At 64.8% G+C, this 12,054-nt stretch overlaps 3 protein-coding genes across 3 annotated transcripts; 1 reads left to right on the forward strand and 2 right to left on the reverse strand.

The window, feature by feature from the left end:
- Positions 1-102: 102 nt before the first annotated feature.
- On the reverse strand, positions 103-5,773 carry APBA3 (amyloid beta precursor protein binding family A member 3; the record flags this gene model as incomplete). Its single annotated transcript, XM_081283622.1, has 10 exons — positions 103-284; positions 365-505; positions 582-701; positions 821-1,033; positions 1,123-1,302; positions 1,980-2,138; positions 2,219-2,305; positions 2,383-2,528; positions 5,115-5,154; positions 5,243-5,773. The coding sequence occupies 10 exons, from the start codon at positions 5,771-5,773 to the stop codon at positions 213-215; spliced, it is 1,689 nt and encodes a 562-aa protein (XP_081139748.1). The 3' UTR covers positions 103-212.
- Positions 5,774-6,584: 811 nt separating this feature from the next.
- MRPL54 (mitochondrial ribosomal protein L54) lies at positions 6,585-9,168 on the forward strand. Its single transcript, XM_081283623.1, has 3 exons — positions 6,585-7,049; positions 7,732-7,897; positions 7,974-9,168. Exons 1-3 carry the CDS (start codon positions 6,929-6,931, stop codon positions 8,104-8,106), a joined length of 420 nt encoding a protein of 139 aa, XP_081139749.1. The 5' UTR covers positions 6,585-6,928; the 3' UTR covers positions 8,107-9,168.
- Positions 9,169-9,636: 468 nt separating this feature from the next.
- RAX2 (retina and anterior neural fold homeobox 2) lies at positions 9,637-11,102 on the reverse strand. The gene is made up of 2 exons (XM_081285139.1): positions 10,550-11,102; positions 9,637-10,324 (listed from the first exon to the last, which is right to left on the reverse strand). Exons 1-2 carry the CDS (start codon positions 10,763-10,765, stop codon positions 9,995-9,997), a joined length of 546 nt encoding a protein of 181 aa, XP_081141265.1. The 5' UTR covers positions 10,766-11,102; the 3' UTR covers positions 9,637-9,994.
- Between the last annotated feature and the right edge of the window lie 952 nt (positions 11,103-12,054).

Below are 12,054 nucleotides of genomic sequence, written 5' to 3' on the forward strand. Positions count from 1 at the left end.
GGGCCTTAGTCAAGTCACAGGGTTTCTAGTGACTTCTGAGGAACACAAGGGGCAGGAGGGTGGGCCGGCTTCCCTCTGGCCCCACCACAACCCAAGACTCTGCCCATTCAATAAACTTTTAATTTTTCACGTTAGAAAATAAGTGGCTACATTCTCCTTTGGGGTCCCAGGCAGCTCAGAGAGCCACAGGGACAAAGGCACTGAGGCGGCCCTCACAGGTACACGGGCTGCTCCTGGCCCGTCAGCAGGCGGTAGGTGGCGGCCGGCATGGTCTTGATGTGCACCTGCGGGGACAGCACTGGGCTGAGGCCGGCCCGTGCCACAGGGACCCGCCACCACCTCCTCCACTGCCTCCGCCACGCACCTCGCTGTGGGCCTCGGTGAGCAACTCGATGATGCGCTCGTGCCGCGTGGCCACCACGCTCTGCCCGTTGATCTCGATGATGCGGTGCCCCACACGCACACCCCCGCGCTCCGCGATGCCGCCGCGGAGGAGGCTGCAGATCTGGGGGCCGGAGCGGTCAGCAGCCCAGGCCCGCCCCGCCCGCCCCGCCCTGCCCCACGCCTCGCCCCAGCCTCACAATGCCGTCCTCCACGCAGAAGCCCAGCTGCTCGCGCGCATGGGGTCTCCGGATGATGGCAGTGGTGACGGGTGGGCAGTGGACGATGCTGAGCCTCACTGAGGTCTGTGGCTTCACCTCCTATGGGGCGGGGTATTGGCCTCACCTGGGGCTGGGCCCCTTGACAGGCTGCAGCCCCGGGCCTCGGCTTTCCAACCCGCCAGGGGCCACGCAGGGGCCCTGCCTCCCAGGGAACTCACACGCACAGCTGCCTGGCACGCGGCCAGGGGCAGCCCCACCAGGCTGGTCCCATTGATGGCAGTGAGGCGGTCGCCGATGCTGAGGGCGCCCGAGCGCTCGGCGGGGCCCCCGTGCAGCAGGTTGGCGATGACAGCTGTGGGCAGCAGGGAGCCCCAGCCCGACTCCACCAGGGCCACACCTAGGCCTTCACCCCTGCGCTTCTCGATGCACACCTAGGCGGGGACCAGGCCACAAGGCTGCTTGGCACAGGCCGGGGTGGGGGCACAGGGAGCCGGGGTCAGCTGGCGCCTCGCTGGCTCACCTCCCTGCAGTTCTCACTGTTGGAGAAGTGGTCCAGGTCCCCGTTGTGGAGGTGGCCAGGGCTGGCGGCCCCCTGGCTGGGCTGGGTGCCCACCTGGCTGGGGTCAATGCCGCTCTCCCGCAGGAACTGGCTGTAGGCCACGGTGAAGGCCTGGCCTATGGCTCGTGCAATGAGCTGGGCCTGCAGGAGGTGCCATGAGTCCCAGGCTGTCCCACCCTGCCCTTCAGGACCAAAGTCCCGGACATCCTCAGACCTGGGCCTTCCTGGCTCTACCTGGGACAAGATCCCGAGGAGATGGCCAACTGCCCCGGGGCTTTAGGGCATTGGTGACAGCCAACTGGGGAATCGGGGAGGAGGGAGGGGGTGGTGGGGAACCTGCCGGACACTCAGGAGGGCTTGGTCACACACCTGTGTGGCCTCCAGGGCCCCTTCCAAACCCGTGCTTTCTGGAAGCCCCCCGTACCCCCAGGGAAGATGCAGGGCCCTTGTCCCTGCCTGCCTGTCTGGGGCCAGAGTGGTCAACGTGCTCAATCCTCACACCAGGCTGGAGCCCAGGAAGCCGTGGCCTTGGGGGGCGGGGCTCCGTGGTGGGGGCTGGCCTGCGTGTGAGGCCCTGGGTCCCACCCCAGCACCGCAAGTCCACAGTGAATGAAGTAACAAAAGGGCCATCCACAACTAAGAGCCGTGGCCGTGGCCGGGCCGCAGGGCCCTCCTCAGCCTGGAAGCGGGAGCCCAGGAGCGGGAGGTGGCTGTGGGCTCGGGGCTTCCAGGGAGGGTGGGGGCCCTAGGGAAGACGGCTGTGCCCAGGCGGGGCTCTGGGGAGGCAAGTCCCTGCTCCCGGGGTGCTGTGGGCTCACGTCCTCTGAGTGGAAGACGTGGCACATCATCTTGCACAGGGGGCGCCCTCGGTCCTGGGGTGACCTCCGTGTCAGCCGCCGCCGCGCCATGAGCACCAGCACCCGGCCGATGTCAGCGATGTAGGAGATGGTCTGCAGGGCGTGGTCCATCATGGCCTCCTGGGGCGGGAGGGGCAGCTAGTGCAGGGCTCACCCTGAGACCTCCAGGACCCACCCCAACCCGCAGGTCCGCAGGGTACCTGGGAATCAGCCGTGAGGACCTTGATCCTCTTGGTGGAGACAAAGAGGTCCACCTCCGTCATGGGCTGGGTCTCCCCATCGGGGGCCTGTGGGGAGCGCAGGAATGGAGGCCCCCAAAGACCCACCCACAGGCCTGGGCCCTGTGCACCCCGCCTGGCCTCACCTTGACGCGGTCCATCGCCTCCTGGGCCTGGGCCATGCGCGTGCTGGGGGGCGGGTTCCGCTCCGACACCAGCTGGGTGGAGCCCAAGTATTTGGCCCCAAATATGACACCATCCATGAGGTCCTCATGGTCACAGGGACCGGGTACTGGGGGCAACAGTGGGGAGAGGGTTGGCCCTCAGGAGTCCGGGGCCTGCCTGCCCCTGGGGCTCTGTGCAGGGCGGTTCCCAAGTGGTCTCTGCCCTGGCTCACTGTGCTGGTCACAAAGCTCCACCCACAGTCCAGCACCTGGGGCGGCTCAGCCTCAGGCCCAGTCCTGCCCGTCTAGAGCAGCTTGGCCACCCCCCCAGGGCCCCCCAGCTAGACGCCTCTGCAGGGCCAAGCCGATGGCCAGATCCAAAGCTAGACCGCACTCAGACACTATGTCCAGGGCCCTGAGACCAGCATGGACCCCTTGCCCGCCCATTTCCAACACCAGCAGCATTCTGGAACCTGGACCCGGCTCCAGTTTGAAACTTGCCAACCAACACCAGGGCCAACTCTGCCTGCTGCTCCTGATCCCCCAATCTGTCAAGGTCGGGTGATAACTCTGCTCCTTGGTGTGGCAGAGACGACTGTCTCGGTCCATGTGGGAACTCCCACACTGTCCTGGGTGGGACGGAAGGCCCTGACCTGCAATTCCAGGACTCCCTGCCAGGTTCCAGGCCACCTGGTTTCGGCAGGGTTCCAGAAAGCAACAGCCTCCAGAGGTGCATCACCTCACTCCAAGATGCTAGAAATTCTTCTCTTGTGGCAGGGGGGCTCACACCTGGGGCTCATGCTTGGCAGGCAAGCGCTCTACTGAGCCAGCCCTGGCCCCAGTTCTGGAAGTGTCCACTGTGGCCATGAGGTAGCCCTTCCTAGGGCTCTGTGGTTTGCAGCATCATTGTTCTCAGAACAACCCTGATCTAGGAACATTCCAGATGGTGGTTCTAGAACCCTGGCCCAGCCCCAAGCCATGCAAAGCCTTGCCCCCCAGGTCCTAGATTTCCTGTGGCCGCCCAGACCCAGAGCTCTGCCACTGCTGTAGGATGTTCTGGCAGCTTCTGCTCCCTGGAGCCACAGGCCCACTCTGGGCAGCCCTCCAGAGCCTCAGACCACAGCCTGCCCGCTATGTCCGCACCAAGATCTGCCCTGGGACTCTGGAGCTGTGCTGTGCCACAGCACACGGCTGCCTGCCACACACATGTCCCGAGTCTGGTCCTGACTAAGTGGCCGAGGGTGAGACACTGCAATCCTGAAGACCACTGCTCCAGAGCGTAAAAGCAAAACAACCTCAAAATATCCATCATATGAGCCTGGGGCTGGGCTCAGGGGTGGAGCACTCGCCTAGCACGCGTGAGGCCCTGGTTTGATCCTCAGCATCACATAAAATACAAGCATTGTGTCCATTTACAACTAAAAAAAAAAAAAAACTTAATAAAAAGCTGATTATAAGACAATGCAGTAAATGTCTTGTGATAATCAAAATGTATTAAAAAACTACTTTGGCTGGGGCTGCAGCTCAGTGGCAGAGCGCTTGCCCAGCACGTGAGACACTGAGTTCAATCATCAGGATAGCATAAAAATAAATATTTTCAAGGAAAAAAAAGTTAATCCAATCTGTTCTTCGGATAGTTTTTCACGTAGCTAGCTAAAAAATGCAAATTCACACGTGGCTGGCTCTGCACTTCTACTGTCCAGTCCACTCCAGAGCTTTCTGGGCAGCTGTGTCTTTCTGTGTTCTAGAAAAGGACAGGTGAGGTCTGCTTGCTCCAGGGCTCTGGACTTTCCCAGTCCAAGCAGCACCAGGCGGCTCTGCTCATCAGCCCAGGACGCCGGCACCAGCCAGGCTCCTTGGATGCAGGACCAGAGGCAGAAGGCCAAGCCCTAGAACCCCCTAGGCAAGAGTCCAGAAGCTTCTCAGAGCCACAGGCCCAGTCAGCTCCCCTCCCTGCCACAGAACTTGCTATTTGATTTCTATCTTAAGGTGGTTGGGAAAAATACTAGAACATTCCAGATGGCCAGGCTCTTCTCACACCTTTAGGACACAGACCAACAAACTTCTGTACAGGGCCCAACAGTATTTTCATCTTGTGGGCCAGAAGGCCTGCTGCCACGAGTCACAAGCCGCTTAATGGCAGGCTGCTGAGAAACACCTGCAGAACGTGGGGGACTCACCTCAGGATGGCTGTGCCGTCCCCAGGCAAAGCAATCCTCAGGACCACCAAATGGTCTGTGCAGACACTGACCCATCCTTGTGTAGTGCATGACCATCCTGGGCCCTATCCTCATCCACCTCAGCCACGGACAACAAGTGAGCAGGTGCCACAAGGTTTTGGTAAAACTTTATTAACACTGAAACCTGAATCTCACCTCACTTTCCTTTCAAATTTTTAACCAGGTAAAAAAAATGCAAAAGCCGTCCTCAGCTCAAGAGACCTGTGAGAAGAGACCAGGGCCAGACTGGCCTGCAGATGGTCATTTGCCAGCGTTCACTCTGGAACCAACTGCTACAGAGCCATGCCCGCCCTGCCACCTGCTACTCACTCCAGAACATTCTCTGGACTCTGTTTCCTGGCCATCTAAACTCTGATCCAAACTGCCAAGAGCTTCCCGAGAACTTCATCCTCATGGTAACCCTCAGCGCCACCTAGGAGGCAGGCTCTGGCTGTCGGAACCCTGATCCCTAGGCAGGGTGGGAAGGGCACTCACCCTCCTGGAGGGCAGGGTATGAAGCCAGGGTCTTGGGGCTCTGGAAGGAGACAGAAGAGGGGCAGTGCTGAGTCCCCCTGCTTGAGTCCAGGCTGCAGAGGACACCTGGAGGGTGGAGCAGGCACTACCTGGACACCGGCAGGTGGCTCTTCGGGTGTGACCAAAGGAGAGGTCTCCAGCCAGGGCTCAGGGGAGCTGCTGGAGCTCCTGCTACCATCCTGCTCGGCAGCGGCTCCCTCTGCCCATTCCGGGGGCTCGGACTCTTCATCTGCATCCTCAGGGGGCTGCAACAGGGGATGGGCAGGCTCTGGAGGGTCCTGGGGACCAGGTTTAGAAGGTGAGTGCCCCTCACCCTGCAGAAGGCTCAGAAGATCATCCCGACCAGCCTCAGCAGACAAGAGGCCGTGGGCGTCAGTCGTGTTGTGGGGGTCCAGGCCCTGGCCAGTGGCAATGTGCAGAGGGCAGGGTGCGCTGTCTGGGGGCAGGCCCATCAGGTCTCCGGGCAGAGCCTCAAACTGCTGCACCAGGCCCTGAACGCTTGACCCCTCGAGGTCCACCGGACTCAGGCTGCCGAGGGCCTCAGGCACCGCGTCCCACTGACTCTCAGTGCTGAGGTCCTCCGAGAGCACCAGCGTGTCCTTGGGCTTCTCCAAGTCCATGGCTGGAGGCTCTGAGCGCGGCCGGGCGGGGGGGCGTCAGGAAGTCCGCGGCTGGCTCAGGCTCCGGCCGGCGTCCCCATGCGGATCCGAGGCACCCGGGGCTGGGGCTTGCTGGGCGCCCGCACCTCCCGGGGCTGCTCCCGCCGCGCGCCGCGGGGTCCTCGCTGCGCCTGCAAGGGCCGCGACCCCACTCACCGACCAGCAAGCCGAGGCTCGGCAGCCGCCCCACGCCAGCGGCTGCCCAGTGCTGCCCACAGCCGGGGAGACGCCGGCCGCGGGACCCCGCGCCTCCCCGGACCCGTGAACTCGGACCCCGGCGCCCGCCCCGCTCACCTGCCGAGCCGAGGCAGAGCCCGCCCGCGCGGCCCCCAGGTCCCCGCGCCCGCCGGGGCATGTCCCGACGGCCCTGCCCGCCGCCGCTCGTCGACTCCCGGCCCGGACGCCCGCTCCTCCGTCCCCGGGCGCCCCGCCCACTGGGCATGCGTGGCCTCGCGAGGCCTGCTGGGAAACGTAGTCCTCCAAGCCCCTGTCGCCACACGGGGGCGCCAGAGCTACTACGGGTGTAGAGTCACGAGTTCGAATCCCGACCCTCCAGTCTCTCAGAGGGAGCCCAGGCTGGCCCTTTCTCCGCAAAATGAGATTACTGCGTGCCTCTTACGGCTGGGATGGCTCGTGGGAAAGAAGTGGGGCTGGGAATACTGAAGAGGAGTGAGTCTGTTCGAAGACGCACTTCCGGTGGGGCTCAGAGTAGGCGGGGCGAGTGGCCTCCCCGGCCTCGGAACTCTGCCTGCCGAGCGGGACAGCGGTGCCCACTGCTAACGGCGGGTAAGGATTTAGCAGTAGGTCCAGAATATTCTAAGGATACGCTGCAAGAGTTGGCTTTTCTTTCTTTTCGGCTTTCAAAGCATTGCTTATTGGACCAAGCCAGGAATACGTTAGGTGAGGTATCTTAAGTAAATAAGTATCTGAAGAAGGGCAAGAAGTTAGTGAAATGTCCGCTGAATATCACGTCACGCTAGAACTGGGACCGTCCCCAAAGTCACGGTGGGCAGAAGGCTTGCCCCCGGCTGGCAAGACCACGCTTCCCAGGAGTCCCCGCGGCCGGCGGGCCCACGTCTCCCGGAAACGAGCGCGCGCCAGCATTCGACCTACGTCATGGCGGCCAGACGCCTCTTCGGGGCTACTCGGGCCTGGGCCGGCTGGGGGACCCGGGAGATCCTAGACTCTTGGTCCTGTCCTGGAAGACTCTTGGTTCGGAATTACGCCAAGAAACCGAGTGAGCCGGGGTATTAGGGATCAAGATCGGGACGGTGGACACGCGGGGAATTGGTGGCGCGCAGGCGCCAGTTGGGGAGGCGGGTCTAGAGTTTCTGCGCAGGTGCAGACAGAGCACAGGCTGTGTGCGCAGGCGCAATTTGGGGCCACTCGGAGCGCCGGCGCGCGTCTGGGAGACACCTGCGGATGCGACTGCGCTCTGTGCGCAGCCGCCGGCCGAAACCTCGCCGCCGTTGGCCGGGTGTGCGTTCAGCCGCGGACGCGTTTCAGTGCGCAGGCGCGGGAGGGCGGGGCTCGTCTCGGGAGGCGGGAGCGGGGGTTCTCCTCTGATTTCTGCTTCCAAGTGGCTGTGAGCCTTGGCACGAGCCGCCTCCGGGAGTCGGAGAAAGATATGTGGCCCATCTAAGTACTAAGTTCCCCGTTATTTAGTTATTAAGTTGTACCTGGGTACAGCCTTGCCTGATCTCTGTAAAGGAGGAAGCAGGCCAGTGTTAGGGCTAGAGACACGCGCGGCCAGTGGAGGGAGACCTTCTCCGCGAGGTGGACCGGATCACAGCCCGACCCCGAGGGGGGATGAGGCCACCCTCGGCTCGCCTAGCCGGGTCCCCGCGATGGGGGACGTAGGAGAGCCCCAGGGCCTTGGAGGGGGAGCTGGGCCGGCCTGACTCTCCCCTGCTCCCCAGTCACCAAGGGCGCCAAGGGCGGGAAGGGCAGTGTGGTCAGCGAGGCCCTGAAGGACCCGGAAGTGTGCACCGACCCCGTGCGGCTGGCCACGCACGCCATGGGCGTCAACATCTACAAGGCGGGCCAGGACGTGGCCCTGAAGCCGGACGCCGAGTACCCCGAGTGGTGAGTGGGCCCCCCCCCCAGGCCCAGGGGTCACGCCCGGCGACTGGCCCAGACCTGAGCCCCGCCCCGCCCCCAGGCTGTTCCAGGTGAACGTGGGCCCCCCGAAGAAGCTGGAGGAGCTGGACCCCGAGACGCGGGAGTACTGGCGGCTGCTGCGGAAGCTCAACATCTGGCGCCACAACCGGCTGAGCAAGAGCAGGAAGCTGTAGTGAGCGGGCAGGCGGCTGGACCTGCCCACCCCGCAGGCGCCGGCCCTCCCTCCCCTTCCCCCCGGCCTCAGTGGGCTGTTGCAGTGCCTGGCCTTGTCCAGAGGCCTCGGCCCCAAACCTAGGAAGGGAGGCTGTCCTCACGAAGCCTCTGCCAGGGCCTCAAACCTGCCCGGAGCTGTTGGGAGCTGGAGAGAGCCTTTGAGCTTCAGGAACTGAAAAGCCCAGGTGCAGGTGTCGGGCTTCAGGCAGGGCTGGATTCAGGTGCTTCAAGATAAAGACCTGTGTCTTGTCTGTCCCTGGATCTTTCCCCCCTAGCCTCAGGTCTCCTGGCCAGCACCCCTGACACACACACACTCAGCAAGTGGAGCTGGGCGAGGGGACTGCTCAGGGCAGTCAGTTGAGCTCAAAGGCCTGGTCCTCCCTCCCGCCTGGCCCTCCTCAGCTGCATCATGAGCCTGGTGGGCAGCCCAAGGGGAGCCGGGTCCCTGCACCCTCTCGCCCAGCCCAGCTGTGAGGACCGCGTAGGAGCAAGACCCCAGCCCACCAGATTGGAGGAGGGCAAGGGGGGTGTCTAGTGACAGACGGGCAGCAGGGGCCTCTCGGAGGACTCTGCCCCACACAGGTCCACTGATGGCCTGGGCCTGCCCCCTCCAGGCCCCTCTGGCTACAGACTGGACCCTGCAAGAGACCTCTAATTCTGCCCGGTCCCAGGGAGATGAGAGCCCTCGTCCTCTCAGCAGGCTCTGCAGAAGGTGACCAGGCACCTGCTCCCTGGCTGGTCACAGGTACAAACATCCGTTCCTTCCTGATTCTCAGGTTGTACCTGCCCTGCCCACCCTGCCTGGTCACCTCCCTTAACCCCTTCATCCTCTGCTCCAGCCACAGGGACCCTTTGCTGAGCATGTAAGACACCAGGCTTTTCCTGCCCCAGGGCCTTTGCACAGCTCTGCCTAGAGTGCTCTTCTCCCAGATAACTCCCCAGCTGCTCCCTGCCACCTCCCCAGGTCCCCCCATTAAAGTTGCCACACAACCAGTCGCCTGGTCTTTCTCGCCAGCACTTACCACCGTCTCACACTCCATGTTTTGGTGCAGTTGTGTTTTTAATATTTTGCGTCTGCCTCCCGCTGTCTCCAGCCTGGGACAGGTGGTGTGTCTGGAGGTGGCTGGGTGGTGGAGGGCAGGGCTAGCGGGTGGGCTGAGGGGTGAAGGGTGGAGGGTGGGGTGGGTGTGCAGGTGCTCTGGGTGTCGACCTGGGCCTGTGGCCTCTTCTCCCCCCTGTGCCCAGCCCCCCAGGTGCACCTCCACGGCGCCTTGCCCTGATCTGGGAGGTCGGAGGGCTGTCCAGGTGTGGGCCATGGGCTGTGGGGACGTCTGCTTTGCCCATCCCCGGTGTGGAGGGAGCAGGAGCTGATAGCAGCACCCAGCGCCAGCCACCCTGGAGGGCGCTGCCCCCACTAGCTCCAGCCCTGCTGGCTGTGCTGCCTCAGAAAATTGGCCGCCCGTCCCTGGGCCTCTTCCCTCAAGGGGCTGACTGGTGGAGCCTGCCTCCCAGGACTGGTGGCAGGAGGACTACCGGCAGGCACAGGGTAAAGGTGACAGGAGGCTGCTGCTGTTTGTCACTTCTGGGGCCCTGTGGGGGAAGGGCTGGGCAGCCTCTTCAGGAACCTGGCGCCCAGCACCATGCCCACCGGACACGTGGGCTGAGGGGCCGAGACGCCCGCAGGGCAGGGCCCCTGCCTGGGCCTGCAGGTCCTCAGGCCCCCCTGCTGGGTGTCAGCTGGCTGTGGGGTGGGGAGGGTGGGGGCACAGGGCAGGGTTCCCAGCAGCCCATCGAGGTCTTGCTCCCGGAGACAGCTTGGTCTGACTGGCTGCTGTCACCAGGCCTATCTCAGGCTGGTGGCCAGGCTCTGTCCAGGGTCTGTGCATGCTCCTTGGCCAGCAGCCGCAGGGACGCCTCCTCCAGGTCCACCAAGGTAGGAGGGAAGGCGTGTGGCCCCAGGGAGGCCTGCAGCGCTGGGGCTGAGCCCAGGACGCGGGGGAGGCCTGGCCCCGCCTGGGGGCTGGGGCCCAGCCAGGGCTCCAGGGGCAGCGGCAGGGCCAGGGGATGGGCAAGTGGCAGTGTGGGGGCCTCTGGGAGCCTCGGGGCTGCCACCGCTCCTGAGCCTGACTCCAGGCGCTCCTGGCGGCGCCACTTGGCCCTGCGGTTCTGGAACCAGACCTGGGGAGTGGTGGGGTGCTGCTGCGAGCTCGGCCCCTGCCTCCCCCTCCCCAGGCCCCTGAGGGCCGCCCGCGCTGCCAGTGGCTCTGCTGTGCTGCTCCAAGATTCTGGGTTGAGGGGTCCCTGCCTCCGGCGTGGGCCCGGCCTCTTCCCTAGGCACTCAGGCCTCTGGGGCTCCCCTGCCTCCCTCCCGCCCACTCCTCCAGGCCCGGGCTGGGGCCTCACCTGCACGCGCACCTCAGGCAGGTGCACCTTGGCCGCCAGCTCCTCGCGGCTGTACACGTCCGGGTAGTGGGAGGCCTCGAAGGCCCGCTCCAGCTGGTGCAGCTGGTACGTGGTGAAGGTCGTGCGGTTCCTGCGGTGCTTCTTCTTGGGGGCCTCCTCGCCCGGCCCCAGGCCCCCACCCTCAGGCCCCGGCCCCTCTCCCAGGCTCAGGAACATGGCTTCTCACCTGGCCGGGAGGACAGCAGGACAGAGTGTGGTGAGACAGTGGGAGGAACTGTCCCTGGGAAGGCAGGGGAGCCCACCTGCGCCTCAGCCTCTGCCCTGCACCCCGTCTTTCTGGGGTCACCGCCTGCCCTCCCGTCCCCACTGCTGCAGCGTCTGCTCCTGCCGCTCCTCCCCGTCCCCTCTCCTGGGCTCTGTGTGGGAGGACCCTGGGGTGTGTCCCTCAGGCCCGAGTCCTCCACCTGTGCCACCTGCCCAGGCTGGCTGCCCTCCACCAGCCAGCGGCCCGGCGTCTGCTGAGCCCAGGGGAGGGAGGATTAGTCGGAGCCGATTAATTGAGGCGCCCCCCCCCCCGCGGGTGCCATGTCCCCAGCCTCCAGGGAGGCAGCACCGGGGGCCGGGCTCCCAGGCTTGCCTCCACCCCGCCCTGTGGGACGTCCAGGCCCCTCCGGCCTCAGCTTCCCTGGCTGTGAAATGGGGTCTCAGGGAAGAGCAAGCAGACAGCACACAGCAAAGGCCCAGCGGGGACCCGGGGGCGGGCGCTGCGGCCATCGATGGGGGCCAGCAGGGGCAGCTGGCAGATACAGTGTCAGATGACGGAAGCGAGGCCAGGCCGTCGTAGGGGTCCTCTGGATGCCCGCCAGGGAGCAGGACAGGCCATCCTGGTTGGGCCTTGAGGTCTGCGGGAGGCCACTCTTCCCCTGCTCACTGCGCATGCAGCGTGCTGGTAGGGAGCACTCAGTGTGTCCCGGGTGCGGCCGTGCAAGTGGCATCCAGCGGGCAGCCGGCAAGCAAAACAAGGCGTCCAGCTTTGGAGCCTCAAGAAGCGCCCCCGGGGCCACTTCAGGGAAGAGGCCGGGGGTGTGGGGTGGTGAGGAGCTCGCTCTGGGGGCTGGGGGCGGTGGTACAGCAGAGGGTTCACAGAGGTCCACGTGGGCCAGCTGGGGGCCAGGAGGAAGCAGGCACAGCCCTGCGGGGAGAGGCCGGAGGCCCTGGGGTAAAGCCGGCTGGAAGGGGCAGGAGGAGCCGAGGGCGTTTCTGGGGCAGAGCATTTGGGAGGAGCTGGACGTTGGGTGAGGGGCAGCCCAGACGCAGAGTGCCTGGCGGCCTGGACTTGGGGGCGTGGGGGACACATGGAATGCAGGGAGGGGGATGGCTCCAAGTGGGGCCAGAGACCCCTCTGGGAGGGAGCGGGACTCAGCAGACGGAAGAAGGGCCTCGCAGGGACACAGCATGGCCACAACCACTGCCGCCAAGCCTGGCTGTAGAGGCAGAGGCTCCCG

This window comes from Spermophilus citellus (assembly GCF_964194105.1).
Source record: "Spermophilus citellus genome assembly, chromosome: 3".
Lineage (NCBI taxonomy): Eukaryota > Metazoa > Chordata > Mammalia > Rodentia > Sciuridae > Spermophilus > Spermophilus citellus.